Genomic DNA, 27,833 nt, shown 5'->3' with positions numbered 1-27,833 from the left:
ACCGGAAGTTGTTGCTTTCTAGCGGTCACTCTGGCTTCGGCTCTGTCGCTGTCTCTGTCACCAGGAGGAAGACGGAGCTGGCTGTCCAGCCCAAAGGCCCATTAGGGGATGCAGCTATGGGCGCTGTCGCCGTGGGTGAGTTCTGTTCCCACTGACTCTCAGTTACCGCTCGCAGGACGTCCTGCGTTCCGAGAGCCCGAATTTCCTGCCTTGACCTCGTTCTCCTCTCGAAGGCTCCTCTTCCTTAAGCACGTTACCTGGCCTCGGCCCGGTACCGCGTTCTCATTGGTTTCATGTCCTGTCAGTTCCAGGAGCTGGCCAATGAGTTGTCGGTGCTGGCGCCCTGTTCGACCCCGGACCCCAAGGTTTCTCCGTGGGTGCGGAGCAGTTGGAAGGGAAGGGGAGGTGTGATGGGCGCCGCGCGGCCGGGAGCACCCTACTGGTTGGGGTTGGGTTTGCTGCCGTGTCCATATGGTGGTTAGTAGGAAAAGCAGGATCTGTCATCTCTCTGAGTCAGTGAACCTAGGGTAGGTCAGACCTGTGCCAAACTTGAAAGCCATATTTAAGACTTGCTGACAAAGTTTTCTAAATACTTCCATTTTTTTTTTTTAATGGAATCGAGCAGGCATGGGAAGACTGGGAAGGGAAGGGAACTGGATTAATATGCGAGCTGGCAAGACCAGCTTTGATTTACATTTTGTGTGGAGTCCTGCAAAGAGTAATTTGGCTAAGAAGCTGACTCTCCTCTGAAGACTCGCCTGAAAAACTTAATAGGTTTATTGATGTTTTATAGCTGATGGTACTCACCACTCTCTTCTCTCGACTCATTTGATGCCCCTTAATAGCTGCTAAAGATTTACTGCAGCGTTTTCCACAGCTTTGCAGTGACCCCCTACTGTCCTCTGCCTGTACTAGTTACAATTAGTCTTTGAAGTTTTTCTTTGGAATCTGGGCTACTGCACTCCTCAAACCAGATTTGCTAGTTCTGTTGTCTTCACTACTGGAGACTTCTTCATTCTTTACCTTTTTGATTTCCCAGGAACCTGTTTGCTTCATTCTAATGTGTGCCTACCTTTGCGCCTTGTAATCACCTTTATGTCTCAGGTACTATGCTCTTTTCTATTTCCATGCAAGAAGTATTTCTGACGACCTACTATGTACTAACAATCATTAGATGCTTTAGGCAATTCGGAAGTAATACCTAAAACCTTTCTTTTTCTCCTAGAACTTTAGATTCCAGACAGAAATAACACATGTCCAGAACAAAGATTTAAGAAGCCGCCCATTATTGTATCAGGTTAGGGGACAAAATGAGTAGTGCACATTATAAAGATTGGGGAAATTCAGTTGAGAGATTTATTTAGAGTAGAATGGTTGTCTACAGTTTCATTGAGAGGGACAGCTTGGAGGATTGATGAGATTCGGATGGATGGAGAGAACTCCCAGCTAGAGATCAAAGGCCTTGAGGTGGGGCCATGGTGTTTTGGAGGGGACACTAGGGGAGACAGTGGCTTGACTGGAATGTAAATAGTGGTGGTCTTGGAATTGAAAGATCTGTGTTTTCAATCCGTCTCTGCCACCCTGTGATCTTTCATCATTTTCTTTCTGAGTTCCTTCTTAGAACAAAATACCCCACTTAAAGGGTTGTTGTGAAAATCAAATAAGATAACGTTTATGAAATGGCTTGGAAGATGGAAAGCACCATGTAATTACACTTCAGTGGTTTTGGGGGGGAAGTAATGAGAGTCAGGATTACTAGAGCATTGGGACAGTTTATAAAGGACTGTGAATGTACAGCTCAGGAGCATGGATGTGATGAAAATGGTATTATTAGATCTATCTGGTACTGGGATGCAGCACAGATTAGAGCAGTTGGATTGGAGGCAAGAACTTGAGTACTATTTTTTCCCCCCTAAAATCTACAATTCTGAATAAGATAAATTATGTAACATGTTATTTTAGGATGACAAAATGTACACAAAGTATACCCTAGTTTTATACATATCCATATACTTTGTGTTCTTTTGTTAGTTGTTAGTTAATTCACGTATATTGTGGACGTGGAGACTTGTTACATTTTAGATGATCCTTGGAAAGTTTAATAATTCCTTGATGTGGCACTCATTTTCCACTAACTATTTTGAATTAACTATATTTACACTAACCAATTAAGAGCTAGAAGACGAATATTTCTAAGATGCTAAGCCAGGACAGGATGACAGCTAAGTATCAGAATTAATTGGGAAGTGTTTTCAAAATATATCTTCCAGGTCCTACTTTTCACTTACGTAATCAGAATTTTAATAAGCACTCCAGGTAAAATAACAATTATAGTCATTTAATTGACTTTGGCACTAAGTTATCCTATGTGAAGAACAAGTTTTTAAAATCATTATTATTTAGTTAGGTAGACCTGAATGTACTTTCAGCGCTCTTGATGTTTTCTAATTTTGAATTGTTGACTAAGGAGGTGAAGACTTGATGTGCAGCTAGATTTGTCATAGTCGTCCAAACTGATTTTGGCAATAACATAATAATGTAAACAGTCGAGAATGTGGTTGTAATAAATTCTCAGCTATTATCCATAGGAAGTCCTGGTGTGGGAAATGCGGAACAGTGGATCACTTTTTAATTTTTTTTTTAACATTCATTTATTTTAGAGAGAGAGAGACAGAACATGAGTGGGAGAGAGGCAGAGAAGAGAAGGAGTCACAGAATCCGAGGCAGGCTCCAGGCTCCGAGCTGTCAGCACAAAGCCAGATGCGGGGCTCAAACTCACGAAACATGAGATCGTGACCTGAGCCTAAGTCGGACACTTAACCAACTGAGCCACCCAGGTGTCCTGGCTTCGGCTTTTTATATTTGGCTTTGAAATTTGTAAATTTTCTGACTCCCTTTAGAAGATTATCTTCAGACTTGTTTTAAACCTTTCTTGGAGAAATGATCAGTTTAGACTGCAGACCTAAGAAGCATAGTTTAGAAGGAAGGGGCATTATCCTGTTTCAAAGTGCCTACCACCATTACACATTTATGTAGTGAGAAATTGAATTCCCAGTAGTGTGAACGTGCTGAGATTTCTCAAGAAAGACAGGTTCTTTCCTGACCTTTACATTCATTGCCAAACTCTAAACCTTATTAAGAATCAGTTTTCTAAGCTATGAAAAACAGGGGTAATACTATCCTGTCTCCTTCAGAGTTCTTACTGATAATATGTGAATGGTCTTTGTATGTTACAAAGTGTGATGGACATGCAAAGTATGTGGCTTAGTTATATTACTGTCTCCTAGAGAAATATAAAACCTACTTTTTTTTTTTTTTTTTGTCAAGCTAACTTTATCTTGTTTTCTAGATTGTTATTTTGTGTCAGTAAGTAATCCATAAAGTGCCAACATGGGAAAGAAACGGACAAAGGGAAAAACTGTTCCAATTGATGATTCTTCTGAATCTTTAGGTATATTTCACCAATTGAATCTTTAAAGTTATGTTTATATCCCTAAATGGACATATATTTTAATATGTACAAATGGGATCAAAGTGTACATTATCATTCTGTAATTGCATTTTAACTTAATGTTTATATCTATATGTTATTTAATAGTTTTGACAGCATTAAAATTTTTTTTTAATGGTTATTATTTATTTTTGAGAGAGAGAGAGACAGAACATGAGTGGGGGAGGAATAGAGAGAGAGGGAGACACAGAATCTGAAGCAGGCTCCAGGCCCCAAGATGTCAGCACAGAGCCCGATGTGGAGCTCGAACTCACAGACCATGAGATCATGACCTGAGCTGAAGTCGGACGCTTAACTGACTGAGCCACCCGGGCACCCCTTGACAACATTTTTAATGGCATGATATTCCATTGATGTAAGGACCATGGGTTCTTATTTCATAATTTAGGTAATTCCCCACTGTTATACATTTAGGTAATCTTTACGTTTTCAGTGATACGAATGGGTTGATCTTAAACATTTTTGTAGCTAAATCTCTGTGCACATCCAGTTCTCTTTTTAGTACATATTCTGGAAGTAGAATTGCTGAAATAAATGGCATACGTATTTTCAAGGCTCTTTTGGTTCTGTTGCCAAAATGCCCTCCAAAAATATTGTAGTAATTTACAGGCCCGCTAGTAGTGAAATAAAGTGCCAGTTTCCCCAACCTTTATCAATACTGGCTGGTATCATTTGTAAAAACCTGCTGATTTGCTAGTTGAAAAGAGTATTTTCTTTTTTTAGTTTGTGTTCCTTTGGCCACTTGCTGGGATTTAGTAGTTTTTTAATATGATCTCATTTATATTTATTTTCTTTTGGTGCAAGTTCATTGTGCGTAAGCTAAATGTGCCACTTGACTGGTTTCTGAACCTCTGGGGTCCTTGAAACAACTGAAGCGCTTTAGAGTGGCTTGCAGAGCTCTTTATTGATCTGGGCCCAACAGGGTTTTTGGTCTCGGGTCTCATTTTTATACACATGTGACTGCCAGTCTGAGGAGACAGTATGACATTTTATACCTCCGTACTCTGTTCATGGGATGTGGCCTTTTCAGTTGTTTTTCACTCCCTGAGTTCATAGCTTCAAGTGTGAGCTTTGAGGTCAGAAAGATGTGAGCTCAAATTCTGGCATAGCCACTTAGTAGTTATGTGATCTTGGGCACTAAATCTTAGTTTTCTCATCTGTCTTTGGGGATAGTAGTGTCTTTCTTTTAGGGGGGGAGTCTGATAATTAAATGAGATAGTGTATGCAAAACATTTAGTACAGTATTAGGCTCATAGTAAGTACTTAATATCAGAACATTTTATTACTGTTATTAAGGCTGTACAGATGTTACCTCCTGTATGTAAACTTTATTAATTTTTAGCCCTTCTTGTACTGCGCTAGCACATTTTGGAGATTCTTATGTGTTTATTTATTTATCTGCTTCTGCCAGAATATAAGCTGTTCAAAGAGAAGGGCTGCGACTTGGTCTTTTTTAGGTTCCCTGGCCTTTACCACAGTGCTGGCCCTGTGATAGTTTTATTGCTGACTGAATGAAGGACCTTCTCCGTGAACCTTTTAAGATAAAGGGGATAATTAATATGATAAAAGCCTTAATTTTAAAGGAAATAGTTAAATAAATTGAAGTGATTGGAATTGGAATGGTGATGGTTGTACCTAGGAGTTCAAGAAACAAAATTTCAGATTTGTGTAAACTCTCTTTCTCACATAATCATAATATTCAAACATCAAACAGGAATTTAAGTTTTTAGATTATCTAACAGTCTGTTAATGGAGTAAATTCATTTTTAATGTTCACATGAATGGTAAGTTTTGAGATTAACCGCAGAAAGCCATATTTTACCTCACCTACTCCTTTTTATTTGTCTTAATAGAACCTACGTGCAGACACATTAGAAAAGGATTGGAACAAGGTAATTTGAAAAGGGCCTTGTTGAACGTGGAATGGAATATTTGTCAAGATTGTAAGACGGACAATAAAGTAAAAGATAAATCTGAAGAAGAAACGGAAGAAAACCCTTCAGTTTGGCTGTGTCTTAAATGTGGCCATCAGGTATGCTTAGGTTTTGATCAACATGGGTTTTGTAAAACTCTTTGAATTTATTTTCGAAGGTATTACCTAAAATCGCAGTTTGGGTGAGTAGGCTGCCAGCTGGCATAGGCCCTGTTCCCTGGAGAACAAATCTGGGGACTGAGGTTTGTGTATAGGTGGTTTACTGCAGAGTGTTTCCTGGTACCACAACCTGGAGGAGAGTTAGGGAAGCAGGATTAAGCACAGAGAGAAGTTGAACTAAAGTGGAAGTGCGATGGGGCCTCACCTGATCCCATGATGAACTCTGGCCTTCAGAGAGGTTCTGAATTGAGGCAAGGGGCCAGGCGTTTGTACTTGTGCGTAGGCTAAGCATTGGATGCGGGATGCCCCTGAGAAGGGGGACTAACCTTAGGCAAGGCAACTCCATTCCACTGAGGATAATTCCTGGGGATGGACAGACTGAGCTGTGAGCTGTGAGCAGGCCACATTTATGGCAGCTGGGGGATGGGTAACTTCATCGTGGGGGATGGAGGGTATCTAGGTAACAGAACAATTGACAGATATTGCCAGGGTGCTGAAGGTCAGGGACTCTTAGTTTCTGTTAGTGGTGGCAAGTCAGGTTCATATTTTGGGCAACTGGGCTGCTAGGCATTCCTGTCATGAAGCTTTAAGATGAGGCAGAGAACTTTTGTTTTCCCTCTTCAATTGAAATTTCTATTGAGATAATTACAGATTCACATGCAGTATAAGAAATAACAGAGATATCTCTATGTAGTTTGCCCCATTTCTCCAAGTGGCAACATTTTACAAACGTCATAGATGTCTGTAGAGTTTTGTCACCTAAGTACATTCATGGATCCACCACCACAGTCGAGATACCAAGTAGTTTGAAATCACACGGATCTCTTTGTTGCCCTTTTTAAATCATACCCACTTCTCCACTGCCATCTCTCGCCCAGGCCCATGACAGCCACTAATGTGTTCCCTATTTCTAAAATTTTGTCATTTCAAAAATTTTACGTGAATGGAATCACACAGTATACAGCAATTTTGGATTGGCTTTTTTCACTCAGCCTAATCACCTGAAGAGTCATCTAAATTGTGTGCATCAGTAGTTCTTTTTTTTATTGCTGAGTAGTGTTTCCTGGTATGGATATACCTGGTATATCACAGTTTGTTTAACTGCTCTCCTGTTGAAGGACATTTGGGCTGATCCCATTCCAGATTTGGTGATTACAAATAAAGCTGCTATGAACAATTGTGTACAAGTTTTTGTGTAAACTTAAGATTTCCTTTTTCTGGAAAAATGTCCTCAAAGTGCAATTACTAGGTCATATATTAATTGAATTTTTAGTTTTTAAGAAACTGCCAAACTTTTCCAGAGTAATGTTTTTTTATTCCTACCAGCAGTGTATGAGTGATCAACTTTCTCTTCATTCATGCTAGCATTTAGTATTGTCATGACTTTATTTTAACCATTCCAGTAGGGGAATAGTGATAGCTCATGGGTCAGACAATTTGACGATATCTGAATGTTAGCAAAGAACATATTTATTGTATTTGAAAGGTTTTCACTGAAGGTCTTAAGTATATAGGTGAGAATTGTTACTTCAAATTTTCCAGGATACATTTCTTATTATATATTTTATTTTGCTATCTTTTTAATTCCTAAGGGTAAGACAGTATCACTATCAAGTGTTAACTTTTGTCCTACTCTAGTTACCTTTTGCCCTGTTAGCAGGTGATTCTCTCAAGACAGGGCATCTCATTCTTAGGTTTCAGGTGATCTCAAATGGTGTTATATTTTTCAAAATTAATGTCAAATTTCAACTCATTTATTTTAGAATCGAATGTTGAGTGGGATAAATTAAATCATTAGTGTTGATATCATAGTTAAAAGATTAGAAACCATTGACGAACATTTCCCCTTCAAAGTATATTTTTCGTTATTATAGAAACAGGACCACTTCTGTAGTGCAATCCAGTGGAGTTAGTTGGTGGCCTGGTTCAGATAGATACACAGATATATCTTAGCAGTGATTTGACCAGCAAAAAGCAGAAAATCCAGTCAAGTTCTTTTATGAATAGGCCTCTACATCTTGTAGGTGGAAATCTCCCATTTACTTGTTCAGTTAATGCTTATTAACCTCCTTCCATTTGCTACATTTTTTGGGTAACAGAAAGATTAATTCTGTTTTCTGGACTTTCAATATTTATGGTCCAGGGGAGGAAAGGATACAAACATTGGTAACTTTATTTATTTATTTATTTATTTTCAATATATGAAATTTATTGTCAAATTGGTTTCCATACAACACCCAGTGTTCACTTTAAAGTGGAAGATAAAGAATGCCACAAGGAATTTACACCATGTTTTGTAGGAGTTTGTTTACAGTAAGACTACAGTGTTTTCTCATCCGGGAGAATAAGCATAGGCTTCTGAGAGGAGGTGGCCTTTGAGCTAGATCCTGAAGACTGGGTGGGATTTGATACAGGAGAATATGGGAGTTAACCCTGGAAACATAGGTTGAGGTCAGATGGTATCAGGTTTGTTAATTAGGGGTTTCAAAGCAATTTGTAATTTTTGAATGGAGTGTATGAACAGAGCTTTGTTTTAGATACCAATAAACTGAAAAATATGATTGTGAGGAAAATGCTTAGGAAGCCGTTAAGTTGCTCACACCATACCTAGTGAAAGACTTCATTAGTGTGGTGTAGTTGGGACTAGAAAGGACAAGTTGGAGATGAAGAGTGCTTTGAGTGCACAGTTCCTAAATACCTTCTTCCTGAGTTGTCCTCAGTTGCCTGTTCCTATTTAAGTTTTCACAAAATTTGGACTCTGTCTAGAATCTAACACCTTATTTCCAAAATTGTAAGAATGACAGTTTCTCAGGCCACTTCCTTGTGCATTAGGGATTATGAATTCTCTTGGTGAACGACTGTGGCTTTGAGGTTTATGATTATGATTCTCTAGGGCTGTGGCAGAGATTCTCAGGAGCAGCATGCATTGAAGCACTATATGACACCAAGGTCCGAACCACATTGTCTGGTTCTCAGTTTGGACAACTGGAGTGTATGGTAAGTTTCAACTCTTGTGCCTGTCGGTTGACTGGAAACTGAAGTATTGGAGAATGGGAGTGTTTGAAATGTTTTGGGAGCTAGAAGGTTTAAATTTTTGTAGAATTTGTTTAAATACCATCACTTATGGAAGGCTAGAGAATGTCATATTTGCGTGCCTTTTGCTTAGTATTGTACACACATAGAAATGGTTGCGTGTGGAAGACATAAATCTTTCATTCTTTTGTTTTTCTTGCTTGTGATACTATAAATGGCATGTGGTCGGTTATTATTTAAAAATTGGGACACTGAAAACAAATTTCAGATGAAGTGAGAATATAGTAAAATTTTGACAGTTAATTTGCGTGAAAATCAACGTGGGGCTGGTGTGTGTATTTCCTGTATTGTACCATCATCAAAACAAATTTTCACATCTTTAAAAACCATTTACACAGTGGTGTACATTGAACATCATCTGTCAGTTGTAAGATTTGTTAATTTTGATGATGTAGATCTATATTTTGAAATCTGTGTAGAAAAAAACTTTTGACTTTAATATTGTAAATAGCCATTTCAGTAAAATATTTGGAGTTTTTTTCACCCTGTCTGTCTGTAGCCATGGTTCTGGCTAACCTTACTAATGGTCTCCTATTAGTAAATCTTGGACACTATGGATAGTCTTCTTCAAGAAAACACAGAATTTTTATTTTCACTTTCTTTAATAGGATAAATTGGTTGTTACACACTTTGGGTTCCAGGAATTATAATTTGTCCCCTTTTTTGGTTGACAGTTTGTCACTTTTCTTCTCTGTGATCTTTTGGGACACAGGTGTTACCTATGTGATGATGAGGTCCAGTATTGTAGTTCAAACAGATTGGGTCAGGTGGTTGATTATGTTAGAAAACAAGCTGGAATTACAACTCCAAAATCAGGTAAAATTATTTATTTCTCAATATACTCTGTAATGTTGACTTGTATATCTTATCTGTCTTATGAATGTATTTAGATTAATTTACCGTACTACTTGGCATTACATAAACCTCAATAACATTAATTGTGGTTGATTTCAAACTATGAAACTATTTTTGGTTAAGAATGTAAAACAGTGGGAATAGAGATAAGTATGTGTCAGAAGGAAATCTGAGGAACAACCTAGTCAGATGTGATGAAGAGTCTGTGATGAGTCTGGAGTAAGTAACGAACAGTGATGCCCTTTCTGTCGGGGCCTCGAGGTACACCTGCCTCATACTGAATGTATTTTGTTACATTTGGATGATATACAAGTGAAGTGCTTGTAACTCCTTCAAAAGGCCAGATATTTCACAGAGTTTCTTCATACATAGTTAAATTGGGTTGGCATACATCATCTGCTGCTTTAAGCTTGTTTTGATTTTCACAGTCACAGAAGTATCTTTGGCACAGCCAGAATTGTTTGTTCCTAACTTCAGTATTTGTTTTTGACCCATGGAATTTCATTTAAAAATTTATTTCATGTCTGCATTCTTCACTTGATTGTTTCATACTCTAATTGCATAAAGTAGGATGTGCTTGCTCATTTGCAAAAAGCTTCTGTGTAGTAAAAAAGGAAAGATTTGTGCCAGACATAAACTGTTCGGTTTTATTTGTCAAACTGTTGCTTACATCACTTCTGAATTTTTTTTTATTGATTTTTCTCTTTTGATGGTAATTTACTTATATTTGTTAGAAAACATTTAAAATGAAACAGCTGGTGAATAATGACGTTGGGTAAAATTCACGAATTCTAGTACTCTGTCCCAAGTATTACTTTGCATTTGGTATAGTTGTACTGCACATTTTGCCAAATCTTTTTTCTTCCTTTTTTTTTTTTAAAGCAGCAAAAGATGGTAACATTGAACTTGAAAATAAAAAACTAGAAAAGGAGAGTAAAAATGAACAAGAACGAGAAAAAAAGGAAAACTTGGCTAAAGAAAATCCTTCCACGAATTCTGCTTCCCAAATAACTGTGAAAGGACTCAGTAATTTGGGAAATACGTGTTTCTTCAATGCAGTTATGCAGGTGCCAATGTTAATTTTTCCCCTATTAAGAAATTTTTTCCCCTCATAATATAGGATGTTTTTGCATGCTTGTTACTTAACAGTATTTTTTTCCCCCAAGTAATTTATTTCTGGGTTTTTAGAGAATACTTAAGGAAAGGTTGACTTCGCGTGACAGTAAAACACTGTGCTAAGTATTGGGGTGCGTTAGAGGCCATGCTGGTCTTGAATTCTGCCTTCATAGAACTTGCACTTGGGTGGGGGAAACACAGGATAACCTAGTACAAAAACAAATACTTGGTAGGGTAACTACTTCATGTTGGGTAGTAGATAGTGCCCTTTTGAAGTGATGAGTAAACTCTAAACTGAAGTACTTACGAGCCAAATAAAGTAGGGAGAATAGCATGCCATTACTTTTTGTTTCCTGAGATAGATATAATAAAGGCTGCAGTGTTGATAGTGATTTTCTGTTTCGATAGAATGGACACTTAAGAAATACTTGAATTATTTAGGGGCGCCTGGGTGGCTCAGTCACTTGAGCGTCTGACTTCGGCTCAGGTCATGATCTCACAGCTCTTTGAGTTAGAGCCCCACATCGGGCTCTGTGCTGACGGCTCGGAGCCTGGAGCCTGCTTCGGATTCTGTGTCTCCCTGTCTCTCTGCCCCTAACCCACTTGCATTCTGTCTCTGTCTCTCTCAGAAATAAACAAACATTAAGAAATACTTGAATTATTTAAATACTTGAATGATGAAATAAATATTTGATTTGCCTTTAAATAATTTTCCTTTTCTTTTCCATTCTACGTTTCAGAATTTGTCACAAACACCAGTGCTGAGAGAACTACTAAAAGAAGTAAAAATGTCTGGAACAATTGTAAAAATTGAACCACCTGATTTGGCACTAACTGTATGTACTTTAAGTTTTGTTTTTTTTTTTTTTTTTTTAAGTTTATTGATTTATTTTTGAGAGAGCTTGCAGGCGCGTGCAGGGGAGGAGCAGACAGAGAGAGAGAGAGAATCCCAAGCAGGCTCAGCCCTGCCAGGGCCGAGCTCAATGTTGGGCTGGATCTCATGAGCTGGGAGATCTTGACCTGAGCTGAAATCAGGTGTCAGACGCTTAACCGACTGAGCCACCCAGGCGCCCCAGGATTTTCTTTTACAGTCAGTAATTTTCCTCTCTGAATATACACATTCTAAATTACTATCATTATTACTTCTTAGTGTTTATGTATTTTAGAGAGAGAGCATGAGCAGGGCAGGGGCAGAGTGAGAGGGAGACAGAGAGTCCGAAGCAGGGTCCGTGCTGTCGGTGCAAAGCCCAATGTGGGGCTCGAACTCATGAACTGTGAGATCACGACCTGAGCTGAAGTTGGACACTAAACCAACTGAGCCACCCAGGCATCCTGCCATTCTAAGCTATTTTAAAGAATTAATGCTCATTTTCACCTTTTTGTTTGTTTTGTTTGCTTTTGTTTTAGGCTACTGAGTTAAACATTTTCAGGCTAATAGATTTAGCTTTTAGATTTATTTGCTATGTGTATGTCATATTCTACTGTGCTCTAGCGTTCAGTGTCCTTCTTGGGAAAGTTGTTGATATGCGTGAAGCCCTAGGCATACGTTATTTTTTTTTAACAGCTTTTAAGGTGACTTAAATGCTGTGTAGCCAAATGAATTTTACCCTATCAATTTTTCTTAAAGTTTATTTATTTTGAGACAGAGATAACGCGAGTGGGGGAGGGACAGAGAGAGAAAGAGAGGGAGAGAGAGAGAATCCCAAGTAGGCTCCACATTGTCAGCATGGAGCCCGATGCTGGGCTCAAGCTCATGAACCGTGAGATCATGACCTGAGTCGAAACTAAGAATCTGACAATTAACCGACTGAGGTGCCTAGGTGTCTCCTACCCTTTTTTAATTATTCATATTTTGCTCTGGCTCTTTCAATTCTTAGGTGGTAAGCTCCTGATACTCTAAAACTAAAATAGTAGAACTGAATTCTTCATCAATAGTCAGTGACCAGGAACTTTCTCTGTTGTTCCTGATGTACATTTTGAATTTTGAAATGGGACAGTTTTGTCAGGAACACTGGCAATGCAGGCAATACTAGCTACATTTTGGTAAAATAAATGTTTCCAAAATTTGACTGAAGAAAGCAATTTTTATTCCCATATTCAGGAACCCTTAGAAATAAACCTTGAGCCTCCAGGCCCTCTTACTTTAGCCATGAGCCAGTTTCTGAATGAGATGCAAGAGACCAAAAAAGGAATCGTGACACCTAAAGAACTCTTTTCTCAGGTCTGTAAAAAGTGAGTATCTGCCTTGATTCTGTTTTCAGTGCCTCAGTAAGATGCTGAGAATTAATATGAAAAACTCAGTAGTGTTAGAAGTCAACCCAGTAAATGTATTATAGTGTGGTTTATTTCTTTTGGATTAAAAAATATGAACTTTATGTGAGAATTAAATCTGCCAAGGATGTTGGTGAACTAAAGGGATATTTTGAGAAACTGGAACACTCTGAGATTTTGGATACAATCTTAAGATTTTTGTAAAAATAGTTTCATATTTTAATAGACTCATCATTGCTTTTTTTTCTTTCTTTTTTCTGTTTTGTTTTCTTTCTTTATCTTTTATTTTCTGTAGAGCAGTACGGTTTAAAGGCTATCAGCAGCAAGACAGCCAGGAGCTGCTTCGCTATTTATTGGATGGAATGAGAGCAGAAGAACAACAAGTTAGCATATTTCGACCCGTATATTTTATGATCCCATCTTCATTAACTTGTCTGTCATTTGAGGTCTTAAGGATTGTTAAAGCAATGAAAACTAGTTACTGAGGCCATCGTATTTAACATTTTTTTTCTATACCAGTGTTTTCAACCAGTATGTTTTATCACTAGAATGAATGAAGAGAATTAGAAACGATTCTCCTTTTCATGATGCTCTGTTTTCCTTGCTGGTTAGAGCATTATTGTTCCTTGGGAGTTCTATCGTACTAGCCTACACCAGAGAGCTCCAAAGCGTTGGAAAATGTTTCTCCCAAAACAGTTCCCAGTTGCAGCGCATTCCTATTCTTATTCTGAGTGTGATTTAACACAGCTTTTTGAATCTAGGAAGTGCGTTCACTTTTAAGAGTCAGGGAGCATAGTTACATTTAGAAATTTCTGCAGATTGCCAGGATATAAAGTAAAGTATTTGGGGATGTTGAGTATAACTAATGAATGTAATAATAATACTAGTGATAACAAGTGATAACTAATGATAATATTTAGTTTGCTCTTATATTATGTCGAGCACTGTTCTCAGAATCTTATGTGCATTTCCATACTTGGTCCTCACAACCTTTCTGTGAGGTAGATGCTGTTAATCATTTTCTCACTCCATAGATTGTGAAACTGGGATGTAGAAAAAGTGCATTACCCGGTTGAGGGTCACCCAGTAATGATGGTGCTTGGCTTTGAGGACCAGAGTCCCCTGTAGCTCTCATTTAAACAGTCTGCTTCTAGGACATGATATTTCAGTGGTCTTTCCAAAGGAGGTGGGCATGTGCTGAAAAGCTTTGGTTTGAATAGATTAAAATCTTGAAGTAAGACAGTGCCTTTGTTCAGGGGTTAGTGCTTGTTTTATAATTCTTTTTAGCTCCTTGAATTAATTTTGAAAATGTGATTTTAGAAATACTATTTTTTATTCATTAAAGTTTGGGGAGCTAATTCTTGATCACTTTCTTGACTTGATTACATATTTTCTAAGGAAAACAAACTATAAACCTTTAAAAATTTAATAGTATATATATATCCATTTTATTACTTTTAGAGAGTGAGTAAAGGAATTCTTAAAGCATTTGGTAATTCTACTGAAAAATTGGATGAAGAACTAAAAAATAAAGTTAAAGGTAATGTCTGACTTTTTGAACTAAAACACTGTAGTTGAATTCTTCTGTATCTTAGGACAAGATATTGGCACGTGTATTTCAAATTCACAGTTATTAACATAAATTTTTCTTTATCACCATTGATTTAAAAAAATTATTCAGAATTCCAGGGGTGAATATTTTGGAAAAATTTAACTTTTGGTGTATTTTTATGCACTATTGTAGTGAAATTTTTAAAGGTAGAGCTAAGATGACATCACAGTTTTGTATTTCAAAAGCTGAAACAGTTGACCCTTGAACAATGCAGAGGTTAGGAGTACCAGTCCTTTCCCTAGCCATTCCCACACAGTCAAAAATCTACTTATATGACTTTTGACTCTAAAAACTTAACTACTAATAGCTTACTGTTGACTGGAAGCCTTACTGATAAACAGTAAAGTAACACATATTTTATGGGTAATATATATTATGTACTGTGTTCTTATAATAAAGGAAAGAATGTTATTAAAATCATAAGGAAGTTAAAATACATTTTCAGTACTGTACTATATTTCTTGAAAAGAATCGCACATGGACCCGCACAGTTCAAACCCGTGTTGTTCAAAGGTCAACTGTATTTCTAATGAGCAGTGATATGTGAATTAGACTTGTCTGTGAGTTGTCAGTAGCTGGCTTATTAATTGTGCAACCAACTTCATTATTACTGTTTTGTGTGGCATTTAAAGGTTTAGGACAGATCAGTCCAATAGAACTTTTGTGATAATGGAACTCTTCCATATTTATGCTGTCTGATACAGTAGCCACTGGCCACATGTGGCCATTTAACCCTTGAAATGTGACTGGGGTGACTGAGGAGCTAAATTTTTATTTTTATTTAATATTAATTTAAATTTAATATTCACAAGGTCTAGTGGCTACCATATTGTAAAGCACAGTTGTTTGTTTTTTTAAGTAGACTCCATGCCCAATGTGGGCCTTGAACTCTCACGACCCTGAGATCAAGAGTTGGATGCTCAACCAACTAATCCAGCCAGGCACCCTTGTAAATCACAGTTTAGAATCAACACATAGCACCCGTTTGCCTCCTTGGTGTCCTTTAGGGCCAGGCCAGTGACAGAGAGAATCCTGCCCTGTTGGCACTATCTGCCATCAAGTGTGTTTCTGTACAAATGGGTACACCTGTCATTTGAATAAGGGTGATGCATTTCTTGTGTTTAGAAAATTGGGTGACCAGGTAGTAAAATTGTCACCTTACACTAACTTACCAAGATTATTTCTGGGAACATAGAAAAATCAAAAGAAAGATTTTGTCTGAAACATTTTCTCATGGTTTTTTTTGTGTTTTGTTTTGATTTTAAATGGAGTTCAGTCTTAGAGTTCATAAAACAAGTTACATGCGTTTTCTCCTATGTTTGCTGCTGAATATTAGAATGGTAGAGCTAGAAGTGGTCTTGAATACCGTGTAGCTTAGCCCCATCTGTTCATGTCACTAGTGGGGATATTGATAGATAGAAAGTCTCACTGACTTGCATGGTTTATTTTGCACTGACTAGATCTAGGGTGAGAACTTTTTCTTTTTACAAGACACGATTGTGTTACATTGTGTTTATGCTCAAAATTGGAATATATCCTGCTGATGATAGCATAAAAATAAAAATTATAGTAATTATGAACGGAAAAAGCCTATGGGATCAGAACTAAAAATAAAATTTTAAAGTTAGGTAAGTAAATAGTTTTAACTTATTCAGTTAATTATATAAGGGTAATTGATAAATGTTTTTCCCTTTATAGATTATGAAAAGAAAAAATCCGTACCAAGTTTTGTGGACCGCATCTTTGGTGGTGAACTAACTAGTACAATCATGTGTGATGAGTGCAGAACTGTAAGTTGCTGTGGTGTGGACTGGATCCACACATTAAGATTAATGCAGTGTAGTTTGTGAGTTGTGTCCTTCAAAAACAGAAGTATCTAGTTTTATAAGCTGTTCTTGGTTCAGCTGCCCAAATTGCCATAGTTCTGTCCTGGGACTATGAACCCACCCCTTAGATCTGAAAGGAGTTAGTTTAACATTTTAATTTATTTCCCCTAACCCTAAGTTTTCAATGCTGTATAATTTTTCATTTTCTTAAGTCTTTATTTTAAAATGTCCCCCTCCCCCCATGATCTTACTATATAATGTCTAAAGTGAATCTTTTTCTTCTTTTTACTTTTTTTTTTTTTTTTTGGGTTGGTTAAGGTCTCTTTGGTTCATGAATCTTTCCTTGATTTGTCTCTACCAGTTTTAGATGATCAGGTAAGACTTACTCAACTTACTTTATTTAAGTAGATTTTTTTCCCCCTGTGTTAGCTTTTATAACGGAAGCCTCATCAATTTTTTTCCAAGTTTGTACATTAGCCCTTGTAGGAATTTTTAAACATATATTTAAGATAGAAGAATTTTAAAGATTTGAATAAAAATTAGGGTAAATATCTTTTTTTTAAAGAGGATAGTTGGTGTGTCTAGAATTCTTTATAGATAATTAACTTGATTGGTATACATATAGGGAAGTGTTTTCTTCATATTAAAAGTTACTATTTCTTTTCATTATTTAAGAATAAACACAAATCCTTTAAAGTCTTCAGTTCATACATGTTAATAAGAGTATGTCAATTTTCAGCCGTATCAATTTGGTTCCTATCAAGTAGTAGTTGGAGGAAAGAAAACACGCTATGAATATTGGATAAATCATTATTCAAATTAATATGAATGAGGGGTCCCTTTAATCACTGTTACTTAGTGATTAAAGTCTTACCAAACTTACTTTATTTTCTCTTTTTCTAAAACTCTTTAACGTGGAAAGGAGAAAGATAAAAAGGGCTGCCTTAGTGGGACAAGTACATCACTGATAAACACGAAGTGCATTTAGAAACAGACACAGTTACAGTGTGATAGAGCATGTACCTAATAACATTCATTATATTCCTTTCTAGTTAACTTGCATGTAAAGTTGTCTTTTGTACGGTTTTGTTTGTTTGCTTGTTTTTTCAGTATGTGAGGATTGCTTTCTAGTAATTGAGATGAATGAATTTTGTCTTGGATGTATTTTCAAACATTGTGGAAAGTAAACGTAGTGTAAAATAGGAGTAGAAAAATATTTAGGTAACATGAAATCTTTTCACCAAATAGTAGTTGTAAAATTTTATTTTTGGCCCATATTTTAAGAGTGGTAAGAAAAGTATAAATGATAAAAATTTGAAAAAGACGATGGAGGATGAAGATAAAGACAGCGAGGAAGAGAAAGATAATGACAGTTACATGAAAGAGAGGAATGACATTCCCTCAGGAACAAGTAAGCACTTACAGAAAAAAGCAAAGAAGCAAGCCAAAAAGCAAGCCAAGGTGGGTAACTGGGAAGAAAACTATGCTTTTCTAATTTTGTATCTGCGACTGTTACGTTTGAAGTCTGAGTGACTGAAAGAAAAGGTTGTGCTTTTTTGTTTTTTATCTTGCATTACTTGTGAGAACTTTTAAGAATTTTAGTTCATCTTAAACAGTTTTTTGAGTTCTTAAAATTTAAAAATTTAAAAATCTATAAAGATGTACAGTGAGAGGCCCCCACCAAGCCTGTCCTCTTACGATGTTGATGACCACTTAGTTTCATACGTGTCCTTCCACAGTTTTTTGGGAAATAGGATTAAATACAAATACGTAGTCTTGGTTTTTCCTCCTTTAAAAAATTATACACACTGTTCTGGACCTTGTGTTTTGTTTGTTTCTACTTAATTAGACTCGTGGAGATTTTTCTGCGTCAGGACACAGAGAGTCAGTTGTTTTAAACAGCTGTATGCTATTCTGTTTTATAGATGTAACCATAGTTCATTTAACTGTTCTCTGTTGATTTAGTTTGTAGTCTTTTGTTAGGTAATAACCTGTGCTCTGCAGGGAATAATCCTGTACACCTGTCATCTGTAGAGCACATTTTGAGAAGAGGGATTGCATTTGTAATCCTCCACAAAGGTTGTACCAATTTATATTCCCACCAGCAGCATACGAGACTTGCTGTTTCTCTTCATCCTCAACAGCAGTTATGTTCTATGACTTCTCCCAGTCTGATGGAAAATACTATCTCAGTGCAGTTTTATTTTCCATTTCGTTTAACATAAGTGAAGTATGTTTTTATGTTTGAGTCATTTGTGTTCCCTTTCCTTTGCAGTATTGTCTTCTGTCCGTTCTCCATTTTTCTTTCATGGTTTAACTGTTTTTAGCCAAAACACATTGGAAAATGTGTCCTGCGTATTGTCCTTCAGCCGTCTGGAATTACAGATTAGCCTCACAGGGACTGTCATTTTACCTAGAGTCTTCAGGCATTCCAGTGACAAGAGTGTGCTGAAATGCCTTCCCCTTCTATGTGGAAATAGGCTGCAAATGGGAAATAAAATGCTTCTAGGAAGGAAGTCCTTTGTCGTCCTCTGTACATGAGGCTTCCTTGCTTCCTCCCTAATTTTGGGGTATTTGTTTCCTGGAATGTTCTCCTCCATCTTGCCCAAAGCAGTCCTGTACTTGTGCATCCTTGAGTTTTCAGTTTGCTTTTTCTTCCCTCAGTGAACCTTTGACCCAATAATCATAACTCGCACGGGTATACCCCTTCCTGTTGTGTGTATAGTCAGACTCCCTGCTTGGTTCCATACTAGTCTGCTTGGGTGTACCAGTTACCGTCTCATCCACTGATCTGTCTAGATCACTTCTCTTAGAGCACAGACCATGCCTTGCACAGTTTTATTTGCCCTGTGTAATAGTATTTTGATGATTGGTGATGGTTTATTCCTGCTTTAAAGAACTTTCTTCATAATTTCTTTGATCCCTGATAGTAAAGGAACTTTTAGGATCAGAATTCTGGGAATGAACTCTTCCTTATAAACTTATTTTGGATTGATAAGCAAGAAAACCTGATGTGGTACATGCATACTCTTTCTCTTCCTATTTTTAAAAAACGTTTTATGCTTTTTGCACAGAACCAACGAAGGCAACAAAAAATTCAAGGAAAAGTTCTTCATTTAAATGATATCTGTACCATTGACCATCCTGAAGATAATGTATGTGAGGTTGAAATGTCACTTCAGGGAGAAGTGGATGTTAAATCCAACCATATCTCAGAAGAGGAAATCACACATAAAGAATATTGCGTTAATCAGAAGGATTTGAATGGCCCAGAAAAAATGATAGAAAACAAAACTGACAATCAAAAATCCACAGAGGAAGTAGATATGAGAAATGTCAACATGGATAATGATTTGGAGGGTCTGGCCTCTTCTCCCACTGAATGTCCTAGGAATTTAAGTGGTGCCTATCTGACAGAAGGGAACAGTGGAGAAGTGGACATTTCCAGTGGTTTCAAAAACCTTAACTTGAATGCTGCTCTTCGACCTGATGAAATAAATATAGAGATTCTGAATGAGAGTCATTCTCCTGGGACCAAGGTATATGAAGTTGTAAACGAAGATCCAGAAACTGCTTTCTGTACTCTTGCAAACAGGGAAGCTTTCCATACTGATGAGTGTTCAATCCAACATTGTTTATATCAGTTCACCCGAAATGAGAAACTTCGAGATGCAAATAAACTGCTTTGTGAAGTATGCACCCGGAGACAGTATAGTGGACCAAAGGCAAACGTAAAAGGTATTTGGAGTCTCTCACTGAAAGTGAAATTCATGTTCAGGGGCCCGTTTTGCACCGCATAGGTAGAGTACTGCTATTGTAGTTGTATCAGGATTTGGACGGCATCTGGAAGTTCCTTCTCCTGTGTCAATATTTTGGTAGAAGGATAGACAAACAGATTGAAGTGGCTGGTGCTGTGTGGCAGCCTGACAGCAGATAGAGCGGGACAGTTCCCTCTCCAACACCTCTTTCTGTGGCCAAATTATCCCCCTGGGATTTATCACAACAGGGTCCTTACCCTTACAGATAGTGGCTACTTCTTTGCATCCTCAGTTTCCTGTCAGCATTTGTGATGGCCCTCATCTCCTTTGTATCCAGGAAGCTTCACTTCATCAGTGTACTCATGAGATATGCCCAGTGCCAGGTACTGGGAGGACAGCGCTTTCTTCTAACCTCCCTCAAATATACAACAGAAAAATACTGACAATTCCCTTTCTCCCCAACAGCCCCCCCCCACCCTTTTTTTGAGCTTGAGTAAGTGGGGTAAGGCGGGATTGTGGATTCCTAAGGATTCTTCCTAGAGTTGTTGAAACATTTTAAAGGTCTAGTTTTTTATTTATTTGAATGTCAATACAAATAGTAAATTGTGTTGATTTTATAGCAGTTCTGTTCGCCTTAGAGCAGACATCGGCAAACTGTTGTCCACAGGCCGAGTTTGGTCTGCCATCTGTTTTTGTATGGGGTCTAGACATGTTTTTATTGATGAGCATTTGAAAGTGATCCGATGGTAGTACTAAGTATGAGCCCCAATTAAATGGTATCTGCCCAAAAATGATTTCATTTTTTCCCTCAGTAGACTGTAGTCGTACTCATTTGTTACTGTATTTAGAATTACATCAGTGTAAAGTTGTGGGAATTTGTGGAAATTTTTACTGATACCTACAGCATATACTTAATTTTGCCTCTTGGTCCACAAAGCCCAAAATATTTATTATTTGGCCCTTTCCAGAAAGTTTAAAGATGATTGCTTGAGATGTTTGAAATGATTTTACAGTAAATGTGAATGCTTTAGAAATCTAAAACCATTTCCACACTTCTAAAATTTCTTTTTTTCTTTAGGTGAAAGGAAACATGTTTATACCAATGCCAAAAAGCAGATGCTAATCTCTGTTGCTCCTCCTGTTCTCACTCTCCATTTAAAGAGATTTCAGCAGGTACCCTTTGGTTACCTCAAATTTGTTTTAAATATTTAATGCTTTATTTGTTACTGTCTCACTATATTCCTGTGTTTCTTTGGTTTTCTGTTATTTCTTAATTCTAACTTTCAAAAAGTAGAGAAGTAAGAAATATATACGGGTGTGACAAAAGCTTAGATGAAGATACCTGTCAAGGTGGAGGAGAAACTTAGGCACAATCCTTCCTCGATTTTACTAGAATTCATGTTGCTCTTTTTAGTAAAATTAGTATCTCACTCTATCCTTAATTTCAGGTTAAAAAAAAAAAGTCCAGTTTACTAGCTGTATTTCACAGTTAAGAAATTAGTGCTATTTTTCTGTCGTGTGTGTGGTACGTTATTTGTACTGACCCTTGATAAAAAGACATCGATACCTTGGATTTTCATCATTTTGGTGACCCTGTTTTTTTCTGGAAGACTTTTACTGTAAGCAGTACAAGTTTTAAACTCAGTTCCAAATTTCCAAAGAACCTTAAGAATGTATTCCCTCCTGTGGTTGTTATATGGGTTTGATTAATTGGGTGGGTGTCTCTGAAATAAGCACTAAGCTTGGGTAGGGAGGGAGGCTCGAGAGGATGTGTTGTACAGGAAAGTATTTTCCAGTTGTTGAGTTTTAAGCACTTAAAACCTCTGGTCTAATGTGGCTTTTCTGGATGGCTAAAGCAGAAACACTGAGAATTTTCTCATGGGAGTAGATTTTTTTTTTTTCTTAAGTTTATTTATTTACTTAGCATGCATGCATGCTTGGGAGGAGCAGAGAGAAAGGGAATCCCAAGCAAGTTCTGCACTGACAGTGCAGAGCCTGAGGCGGGGCTCGAACCCACAAACCACGAGATCATGACCTGAATTGAAATCAAGAGTTGGATGCTTAACCGACTGAGCCCGTGTGCCCTGGGAGCAGCTTTCTTAATCTGTTGGGGTGTGGGGTGTGTGTTTGGTGTGCACTTCGCAAAAATCATTTAGTGGTCAGAAAGAAAAGAGTCTCCTGAGAAGACTGAGCTAGGGTTTGATGTTGGTGTTCTTTTGTGCATTGGGTGGGACTACAGTTTACTTAATGTGTACAACTTTTCTAGGAAAATAACTCAATCTGTTGTCTCTCTTTTTTAGGCTGGTTTTAATCTACGCAAAGTTAACAAACACATAAAATTTCCAGAAATCTTAGATTTGGCTCCTTTTTGTACCCTTAAATGTAAGGTAGGTGAAAGTGGTCTTTTTGGGAAAATCCTTTAAAGGGAAATCATAGCTTACTTACCAGATACTCCCAACAGTAACTCACTGAAGTATGAGGTTGATAAGAATGAATAGAGTGGGTCTTTGATCTTTGTACCATTACAATTTCAAGATCTGTGATGAATCATTTGGAATATTAGGTTGTTAATTTCTCTTAATTTTTTGAATCTCTATTAATTGTGGCAGACATTGTCTTGGGAGCTGAGGGCACAAAACTAAAGATCAGCAGATACATTAAGTAATTTCAGTTAAAAGAAATTTTTTTTTAATGTTTATTTGTTTTTTGATAGCGAGCAGGGGAGAGGGAGAGAGAGGGAGACACAGGATCCAAAGCAGGCTCCAGTCTCTGAGCTGTCAGCACAGAGCCCAATGTGGGGCTCGAACCACAAACTGCAAGATCATGACCTAAGCCGAAGTCAGAGGCTTAACTGAGCCACCCAGGCGCCCCAAGTAATTTCAGTTTAATATGGTTGAGTGTTATAGACACAGAGCGGGGGTGGTATGCACTTAACCCAGTATGTTGGTGGTTCAGGAAATGCTCTGTGAAGTAGACCACACCTTAACCACTCTTTACAGGAGTAAGAGTTAGTGTGATGGGTCAAGAGGAAATTCAGTTTTCCAGGAAGAGGGACCAGCCAGAGCAAAGACAAGTAAAATGATATGGTGGGGGCTAGGGACTAGCAGTAGAAGCAGTTGTAGAGCTTCTGGTACAAAGCTAGAGAATGTTGGGAGGTGAAGCCAGAGCAGTGAGATGCAATGAGGTTTGGGAGATTATCATGGTGAGCAACTTGGGCTTTATTAGGTATGCAGTGGGGTGCCACTGAAGAGTTTAAAGCAGTGGGGTGACAGCCGGATCTGTGTTACTATACGAGTTACTTGCTGAAGCATGGACGTTGGATTTTAGGCAGGAGCTCTCTGGTTTGGAGGCTGTTGAATTAATTTAGTCAATAGATGGTGAGAGCTTAATTTAGGATAGGAGAGGGCAAGCTTGAGAGAATATTTCATGGGGTAAAATTATCCAGACTCATGACTTATACAGGCTCTGGAAGCTGAGGAAGAGGCCTTGAAATGGATGGTAAGGGTAGCGCAAAAAAGAGTTGAGCATGATTCCTGAGGCCTGGCTTGAGTGACGAGGCATCTGGTAGATGGGAGTACCATTCATTGAGGTAGGAAATACAGGAAGAACAGGTTGGGAGGTAGAGAAAGAATAATGAATTTGGTTTTAGATACACTGAGTTTCAGGTATTTTTGAAATACTCAGGGGGACACATTTAGATGTGCATGTCTGAGGCTCAGGGCAGAGAGGTCAGGTCTGGAGATAAAGATTTGGAAATCAGTACATAGGTGATGGTTAAAACTATGAGGCTAGGGTCCCCTGTGTAGAGCATGGAGAAAGAGAAGAGATGGTTAATGACAACTCTGGTGAGCATAGGGGTGTAAGAGGCATATGTACAAGAGGAGGACACCACCAACGATCTTGACAGATCTCCGTGTTGAAGAATTTGGACAATTGGAGAAGCTGTATGTTTATATTCGGATTTCAAATGCTTCAGTATAAACAATAATTTGTGTGCAGAATTTGAAATGATAGGAATTCTCCTATCCTCCCTCCCAACTTAAAATTTTAAAATTCTCCAAGAAAGGTATTTCAGAGCTGGTGGGCAGAGTGAATTGTAATTGTTTTTATATTATCACCATGGTGCAGGGCCACTTTTGCCAGTAAGCAGAAATACCTTTGGTTGGATTAGTTTGAACACAAGGGTATTAGGAATCCATTGTTTGCCTACATTGCCCTGCGCTCAAGCTTAAGGGAGAAGACTGGGTGGCCTCAAGTGTCAGCATATCAGAGAAAAAGACCTAGAAAGTATTTGTGGATTAGAAGGTATAGAGGTCATGGTAAAATTTTTAAGAAGTATTGGTGACTTCAGTGGATTGAGCAATGAATGACAATATTGGAAATAAAGCATATAGGTATGTTTGAGGTATTGTTGAAAAGGAAAAGTGGTAGATCAATTTTTTTTTTTTTTTTTTTTTTTTTAAGTCTGGGAAACTTAGGTGGGTTTGCAGAGCAAGAGGAAAATCTAGAAGTTAAAGATACAGAAAAGAGAGAGATTTGACTGAGCAAGACCCTGGAGGAAGCCAGAAGGGCGGGGATGAGGACACTAAGTTGGACTGTTGTTTCCGAACAAAAGGGACAGGATACTTCATCTTCCTGAGAATGGGCAACTTACGGTTGGGTAGGTTTTAATCTGTTTTCCTGAAGTGGGAAGTGAGGTCAGCTACAGAGAAGAATAAAGGTGATAAGGAGAGGCTATAGGAGTGGTTAAAGTCTGGGCCCGTTGCTGTGAAGGATAGCTGTGAACTAAGGAGCTAACTAAGAACAGGTTCCAAGATTAGACAGTCACATGGGGGACCCTGATGAGTCCTCAGTGAGTTTATCAGTCTGCAGGGATATGTAATTTTGCTTTCTGGCAACACCAAACAGCAGCTGTTTGGGTGTGTGGTTGGGAAGGCTCATCGTAGGATTCAGAAAGGAGTTTTAATTAAAAAAAAATTTTTTTTAATGTTTACTTATTATTGAGAGACAGAGACAGAGCAGAAACACAGGAGGGGCAGAGAGAGAGGGAGACACAGGATCGGAAGCAGGCTCCAGGCTCTGAGCTGTCAGCACAGAGCCTGATGTGGGGCTCGAAGTCACGGACCGTGAGATCACGACCTGAGCCAAAGTAGAGGCTCGACCAACTGAGCCACACGGCCGCCCCTGGAGTTTTATGATCAGTGTGTTGGCAAGGCTGGTGGTGGGTGTTAAGAGAGATTATTTGTAAGACTGATACACATGGTTTAAATTCTCCAGCTTTAATATGCTTGTCCTTTGGGCATCAGTAGGTCTTGGGTGGGGGTCTAAGATTCTGCATTTCTAATAAGCCCTCAGGTAAATGCTGACACTGCCGTTCTGTTGCCATCTTGAGCAGTGAAGACACAGACTTGATAGGGGAATGAGGCCAAGAGAGGCTTCCTCGGCCAGGAGAAAGTGAGGACTCCAGGATCCAGTTAGGTTAGAGAGAGGGGAGATCGGTGAGAGGAGAACTGGAAGAGTGGAAGCCTTGTGAACGGAGACTAGAAAAGTGGGAAGACTTGAAGTTGAACAGTTCTGGGTGAGGATCAATTGCAGAATATAGGCCTGGCACTTAAAGTGGGATGGCAGGAGAAATCCTGAGCAGCTCACTGAAGGACACTGAAGTCCCTAAGGAAGCAGACAGGACTTGGAGTGAAGGATGAAGTTCTTCTGTGAAGAGGGGGCCACAGATTAAAGAGACAGTATTATTGACGGATAATGATGCCCATTCAGGGGGACTTTTTACAAGAGAACCTAAGTGGAATAGTTGTCTGAAAGCAGCCCCAGCTCAGAGAATGCCTGTCCTTGTCGCCAGTCAACCATGTAGCATATGGGGTCTTAAAATAAGCAGCCTCCACCATCTAGCTAGCAGAAGTGAACCCTTGAGGAGCCAAATCTCTGAGGAACATTTGTAAACATAAGGGGTGGTTTGGGCACGACTTAAACGCGATCCTTTTGCTGTTAAAGGCTTACAGTCTCGGCAGGAACTGGAACGATAGAGCTGTTAAGGTATTTCGCAATTATCAGAGCCCAGGACTCCTATGGAAACTGGCAAGTTCAGTTACTGAAGTATCTGGGCTGGGAAGCTGCAATTGAGGCAAGTGGCCTCTGGTTTGTGATTCTGGCAGACCGCAACGGTGACTTTCTAATAAAAACCTAAGTGTGACACTACTCTGTAGGGGGAAAATAGTAGTCAAGGTCAGACTCATGAATGATTTTACATTCTCAAAGGTTAGAAAGCCTTCGCTTAAATTACCTTCCCCATGGCATCTATAAACAGGACTAGAACTAACTTCTGAATTCTCTTCATTTTGAAAGAATGTCGCGGAAGAAAACACAAGGGTACTTTATTCCTTATACGGAGTCGTTGAACACAGTGGCACCATGAGGTCAGGGCATTATACTGCCTATGCAAAGGCAAGAGCTGCCAACAGTCACCTCTCTAGTCTTGTTCTCCACGGTGATATTCCACAAGGTAGGAGGGCGTGGGAAATTCTGGCATTCAGAGGATTATGGCCAAACCAAAAAATAACGGAACTTCCCATTTGTTTTCTCCTGACAGATTTTGAAATGCAGTCAACCAAAGGGCAGTGGTTTCACATCAGTGACACGCACGTGCAAGCTGTGCCGACAACTAAAGTCCTGAACTCACAGGCGTACCTCCTATTTTATGAGAGAGTACTGTAATCGTTTCGAAAAGTGCTTTCTCCACAAACAAGTTTATAGCTTTTAAAGTGGCTCTAATTAATAATAAGCGAAGACTGACTGTAAAATCATGTTTAATAAAGAAGCGAAGGCTCTAAGATCATGTTCACTTAAATACATGCCAGAAGAAATGTTTATTAAAATATTGAAGGGAAAATACCTAAAAATTTACAATGGTTTTGTATTGTCATAGTGGTTTTTATTCTTGCTTCCAGTTTCTGGAAAGGATTTTGAACCCCAGTCCTCTGTGCTTAAATATGTCTGGTTGATGGGTTGTAACACATCAATAAATCGACTTACCCCCAAACCTTGTTTTGTTACTTGGAAGATGTAAAGTTGTGTTCTTACTCTACCACGTAACATTTTAAAATACGTTTGGCTAATGAAACTTCAAATGTATTTTTAAAAAGTGTTGACTTTATAAGCAGACATTAGGTAATGGCAGTAGTACATACTTGGAAGAAGTCTCTTACCTACAATTCTGCTGACACCATACAGTGTACATAAGCTGGGGTGTAGGCCTGACTCTGCTCTTTTTCTGTGAACAGACCCAAAGTAGACACTCCTGCGACTCTTAAGTAATTCAGTACCAGGTCCCCTTAATGCCAGCATGCCAGAGAAAGTCTGCGAACTGTCCTTTTACCCAAGCGAGCGCCAGCATCTGGAAGTTGCGTGCAATCCTAAACCTTAAGGCTCAGCCTCCGTTCTCTAAACTTCCATTACTCTCGACACTTACTACCTAAGACCCAGTGAGTCTTATTGCTTCCAAAATTTCCTTTCAAATACCAAAAACAATTTTTTTTAAAAATGTAACTTTTTATTTTTTAACGTTTATTCATTTTGAGAGTGTGCATGCGGGGGAGGGGGACACACTCCCAAGCAGGCCCTGTGCTGTCAGCCCCAAGCCCAACCCGGGGCTCCATCTCACAAACAGACCAGGACTTGAGCAGAAATC

At 38.5% G+C, this 27,833-nt stretch overlaps 1 protein-coding gene across 4 annotated transcripts; it reads left to right on the top strand.

The window, feature by feature from the left end:
- USP16 (ubiquitin specific peptidase 16) lies at positions 1–27,185 on the top strand. 4 transcript variants are annotated; one of them, XM_049627953.1, is made up of 19 exons: positions 382–527; positions 1,040–1,104; positions 3,350–3,451; positions 5,365–5,543; positions 8,497–8,600; positions 9,409–9,512; positions 10,434–10,618; positions 11,408–11,503; positions 12,769–12,899; positions 13,234–13,321; positions 14,400–14,478; positions 16,249–16,340; positions 16,695–16,751; positions 17,661–17,837; positions 19,451–20,114; positions 21,213–21,307; positions 22,435–22,521; positions 26,492–26,648; positions 26,736–27,185. In XM_049627953.1, the coding sequence occupies exons 3-19, from the start codon at positions 3,391–3,393 to the stop codon at positions 26,858–26,860; spliced, it is 2,481 nt and encodes an 826-aa protein (XP_049483910.1). In that variant the 5' UTR covers positions 382–527; positions 1,040–1,104; positions 3,350–3,390; the 3' UTR covers positions 26,861–27,185. The 4 variants fall into 4 exon arrangements, with proteins under 4 accessions (XP_049483912.1, XP_049483908.1, XP_049483910.1 ...); XM_049627955.1 differs by lacking the exons at positions 382–527; positions 1,040–1,104 and adding an exon at positions 1–135 and having other exon boundaries at positions 10,437–10,618; XM_049627951.1 differs by lacking the exons at positions 382–527; positions 1,040–1,104 and adding an exon at positions 1–135.
- Positions 27,186–27,833: the final 648 nt, after the last annotated feature.

Source organism: Panthera uncia, chromosome C2, assembly GCF_023721935.1.
Source record: "Panthera uncia isolate 11264 chromosome C2, Puncia_PCG_1.0, whole genome shotgun sequence".
Lineage (NCBI taxonomy): Eukaryota > Metazoa > Chordata > Mammalia > Carnivora > Felidae > Panthera > Panthera uncia.
The sequence above is the reverse complement of the archived record's forward strand: the minus strand, read 5'-3'. Positions and strand labels throughout refer to the sequence as shown.

Bases quoted from the DNA above. Each gene is read 5' to 3' on its own strand.
- USP16 (XM_049627951.1), top strand. From the start codon at position 3,391: ATGGGAAAGAAACGGACAAAGGGAAAAACTGTTCCAATTGATGATTCT. The intron at 16,752-17,660 runs GTAAGACTTACT...CCATATTTTAAG, and splicing joins TACCAGTTTTAGATGATCAG to AGTGGTAAGAAAAGTATAAA. The intron at 21,308-22,434 runs GTACCCTTTGGT...TCTCTTTTTTAG, and splicing joins ATTTAAAGAGATTTCAGCAG to GCTGGTTTTAATCTACGCAA.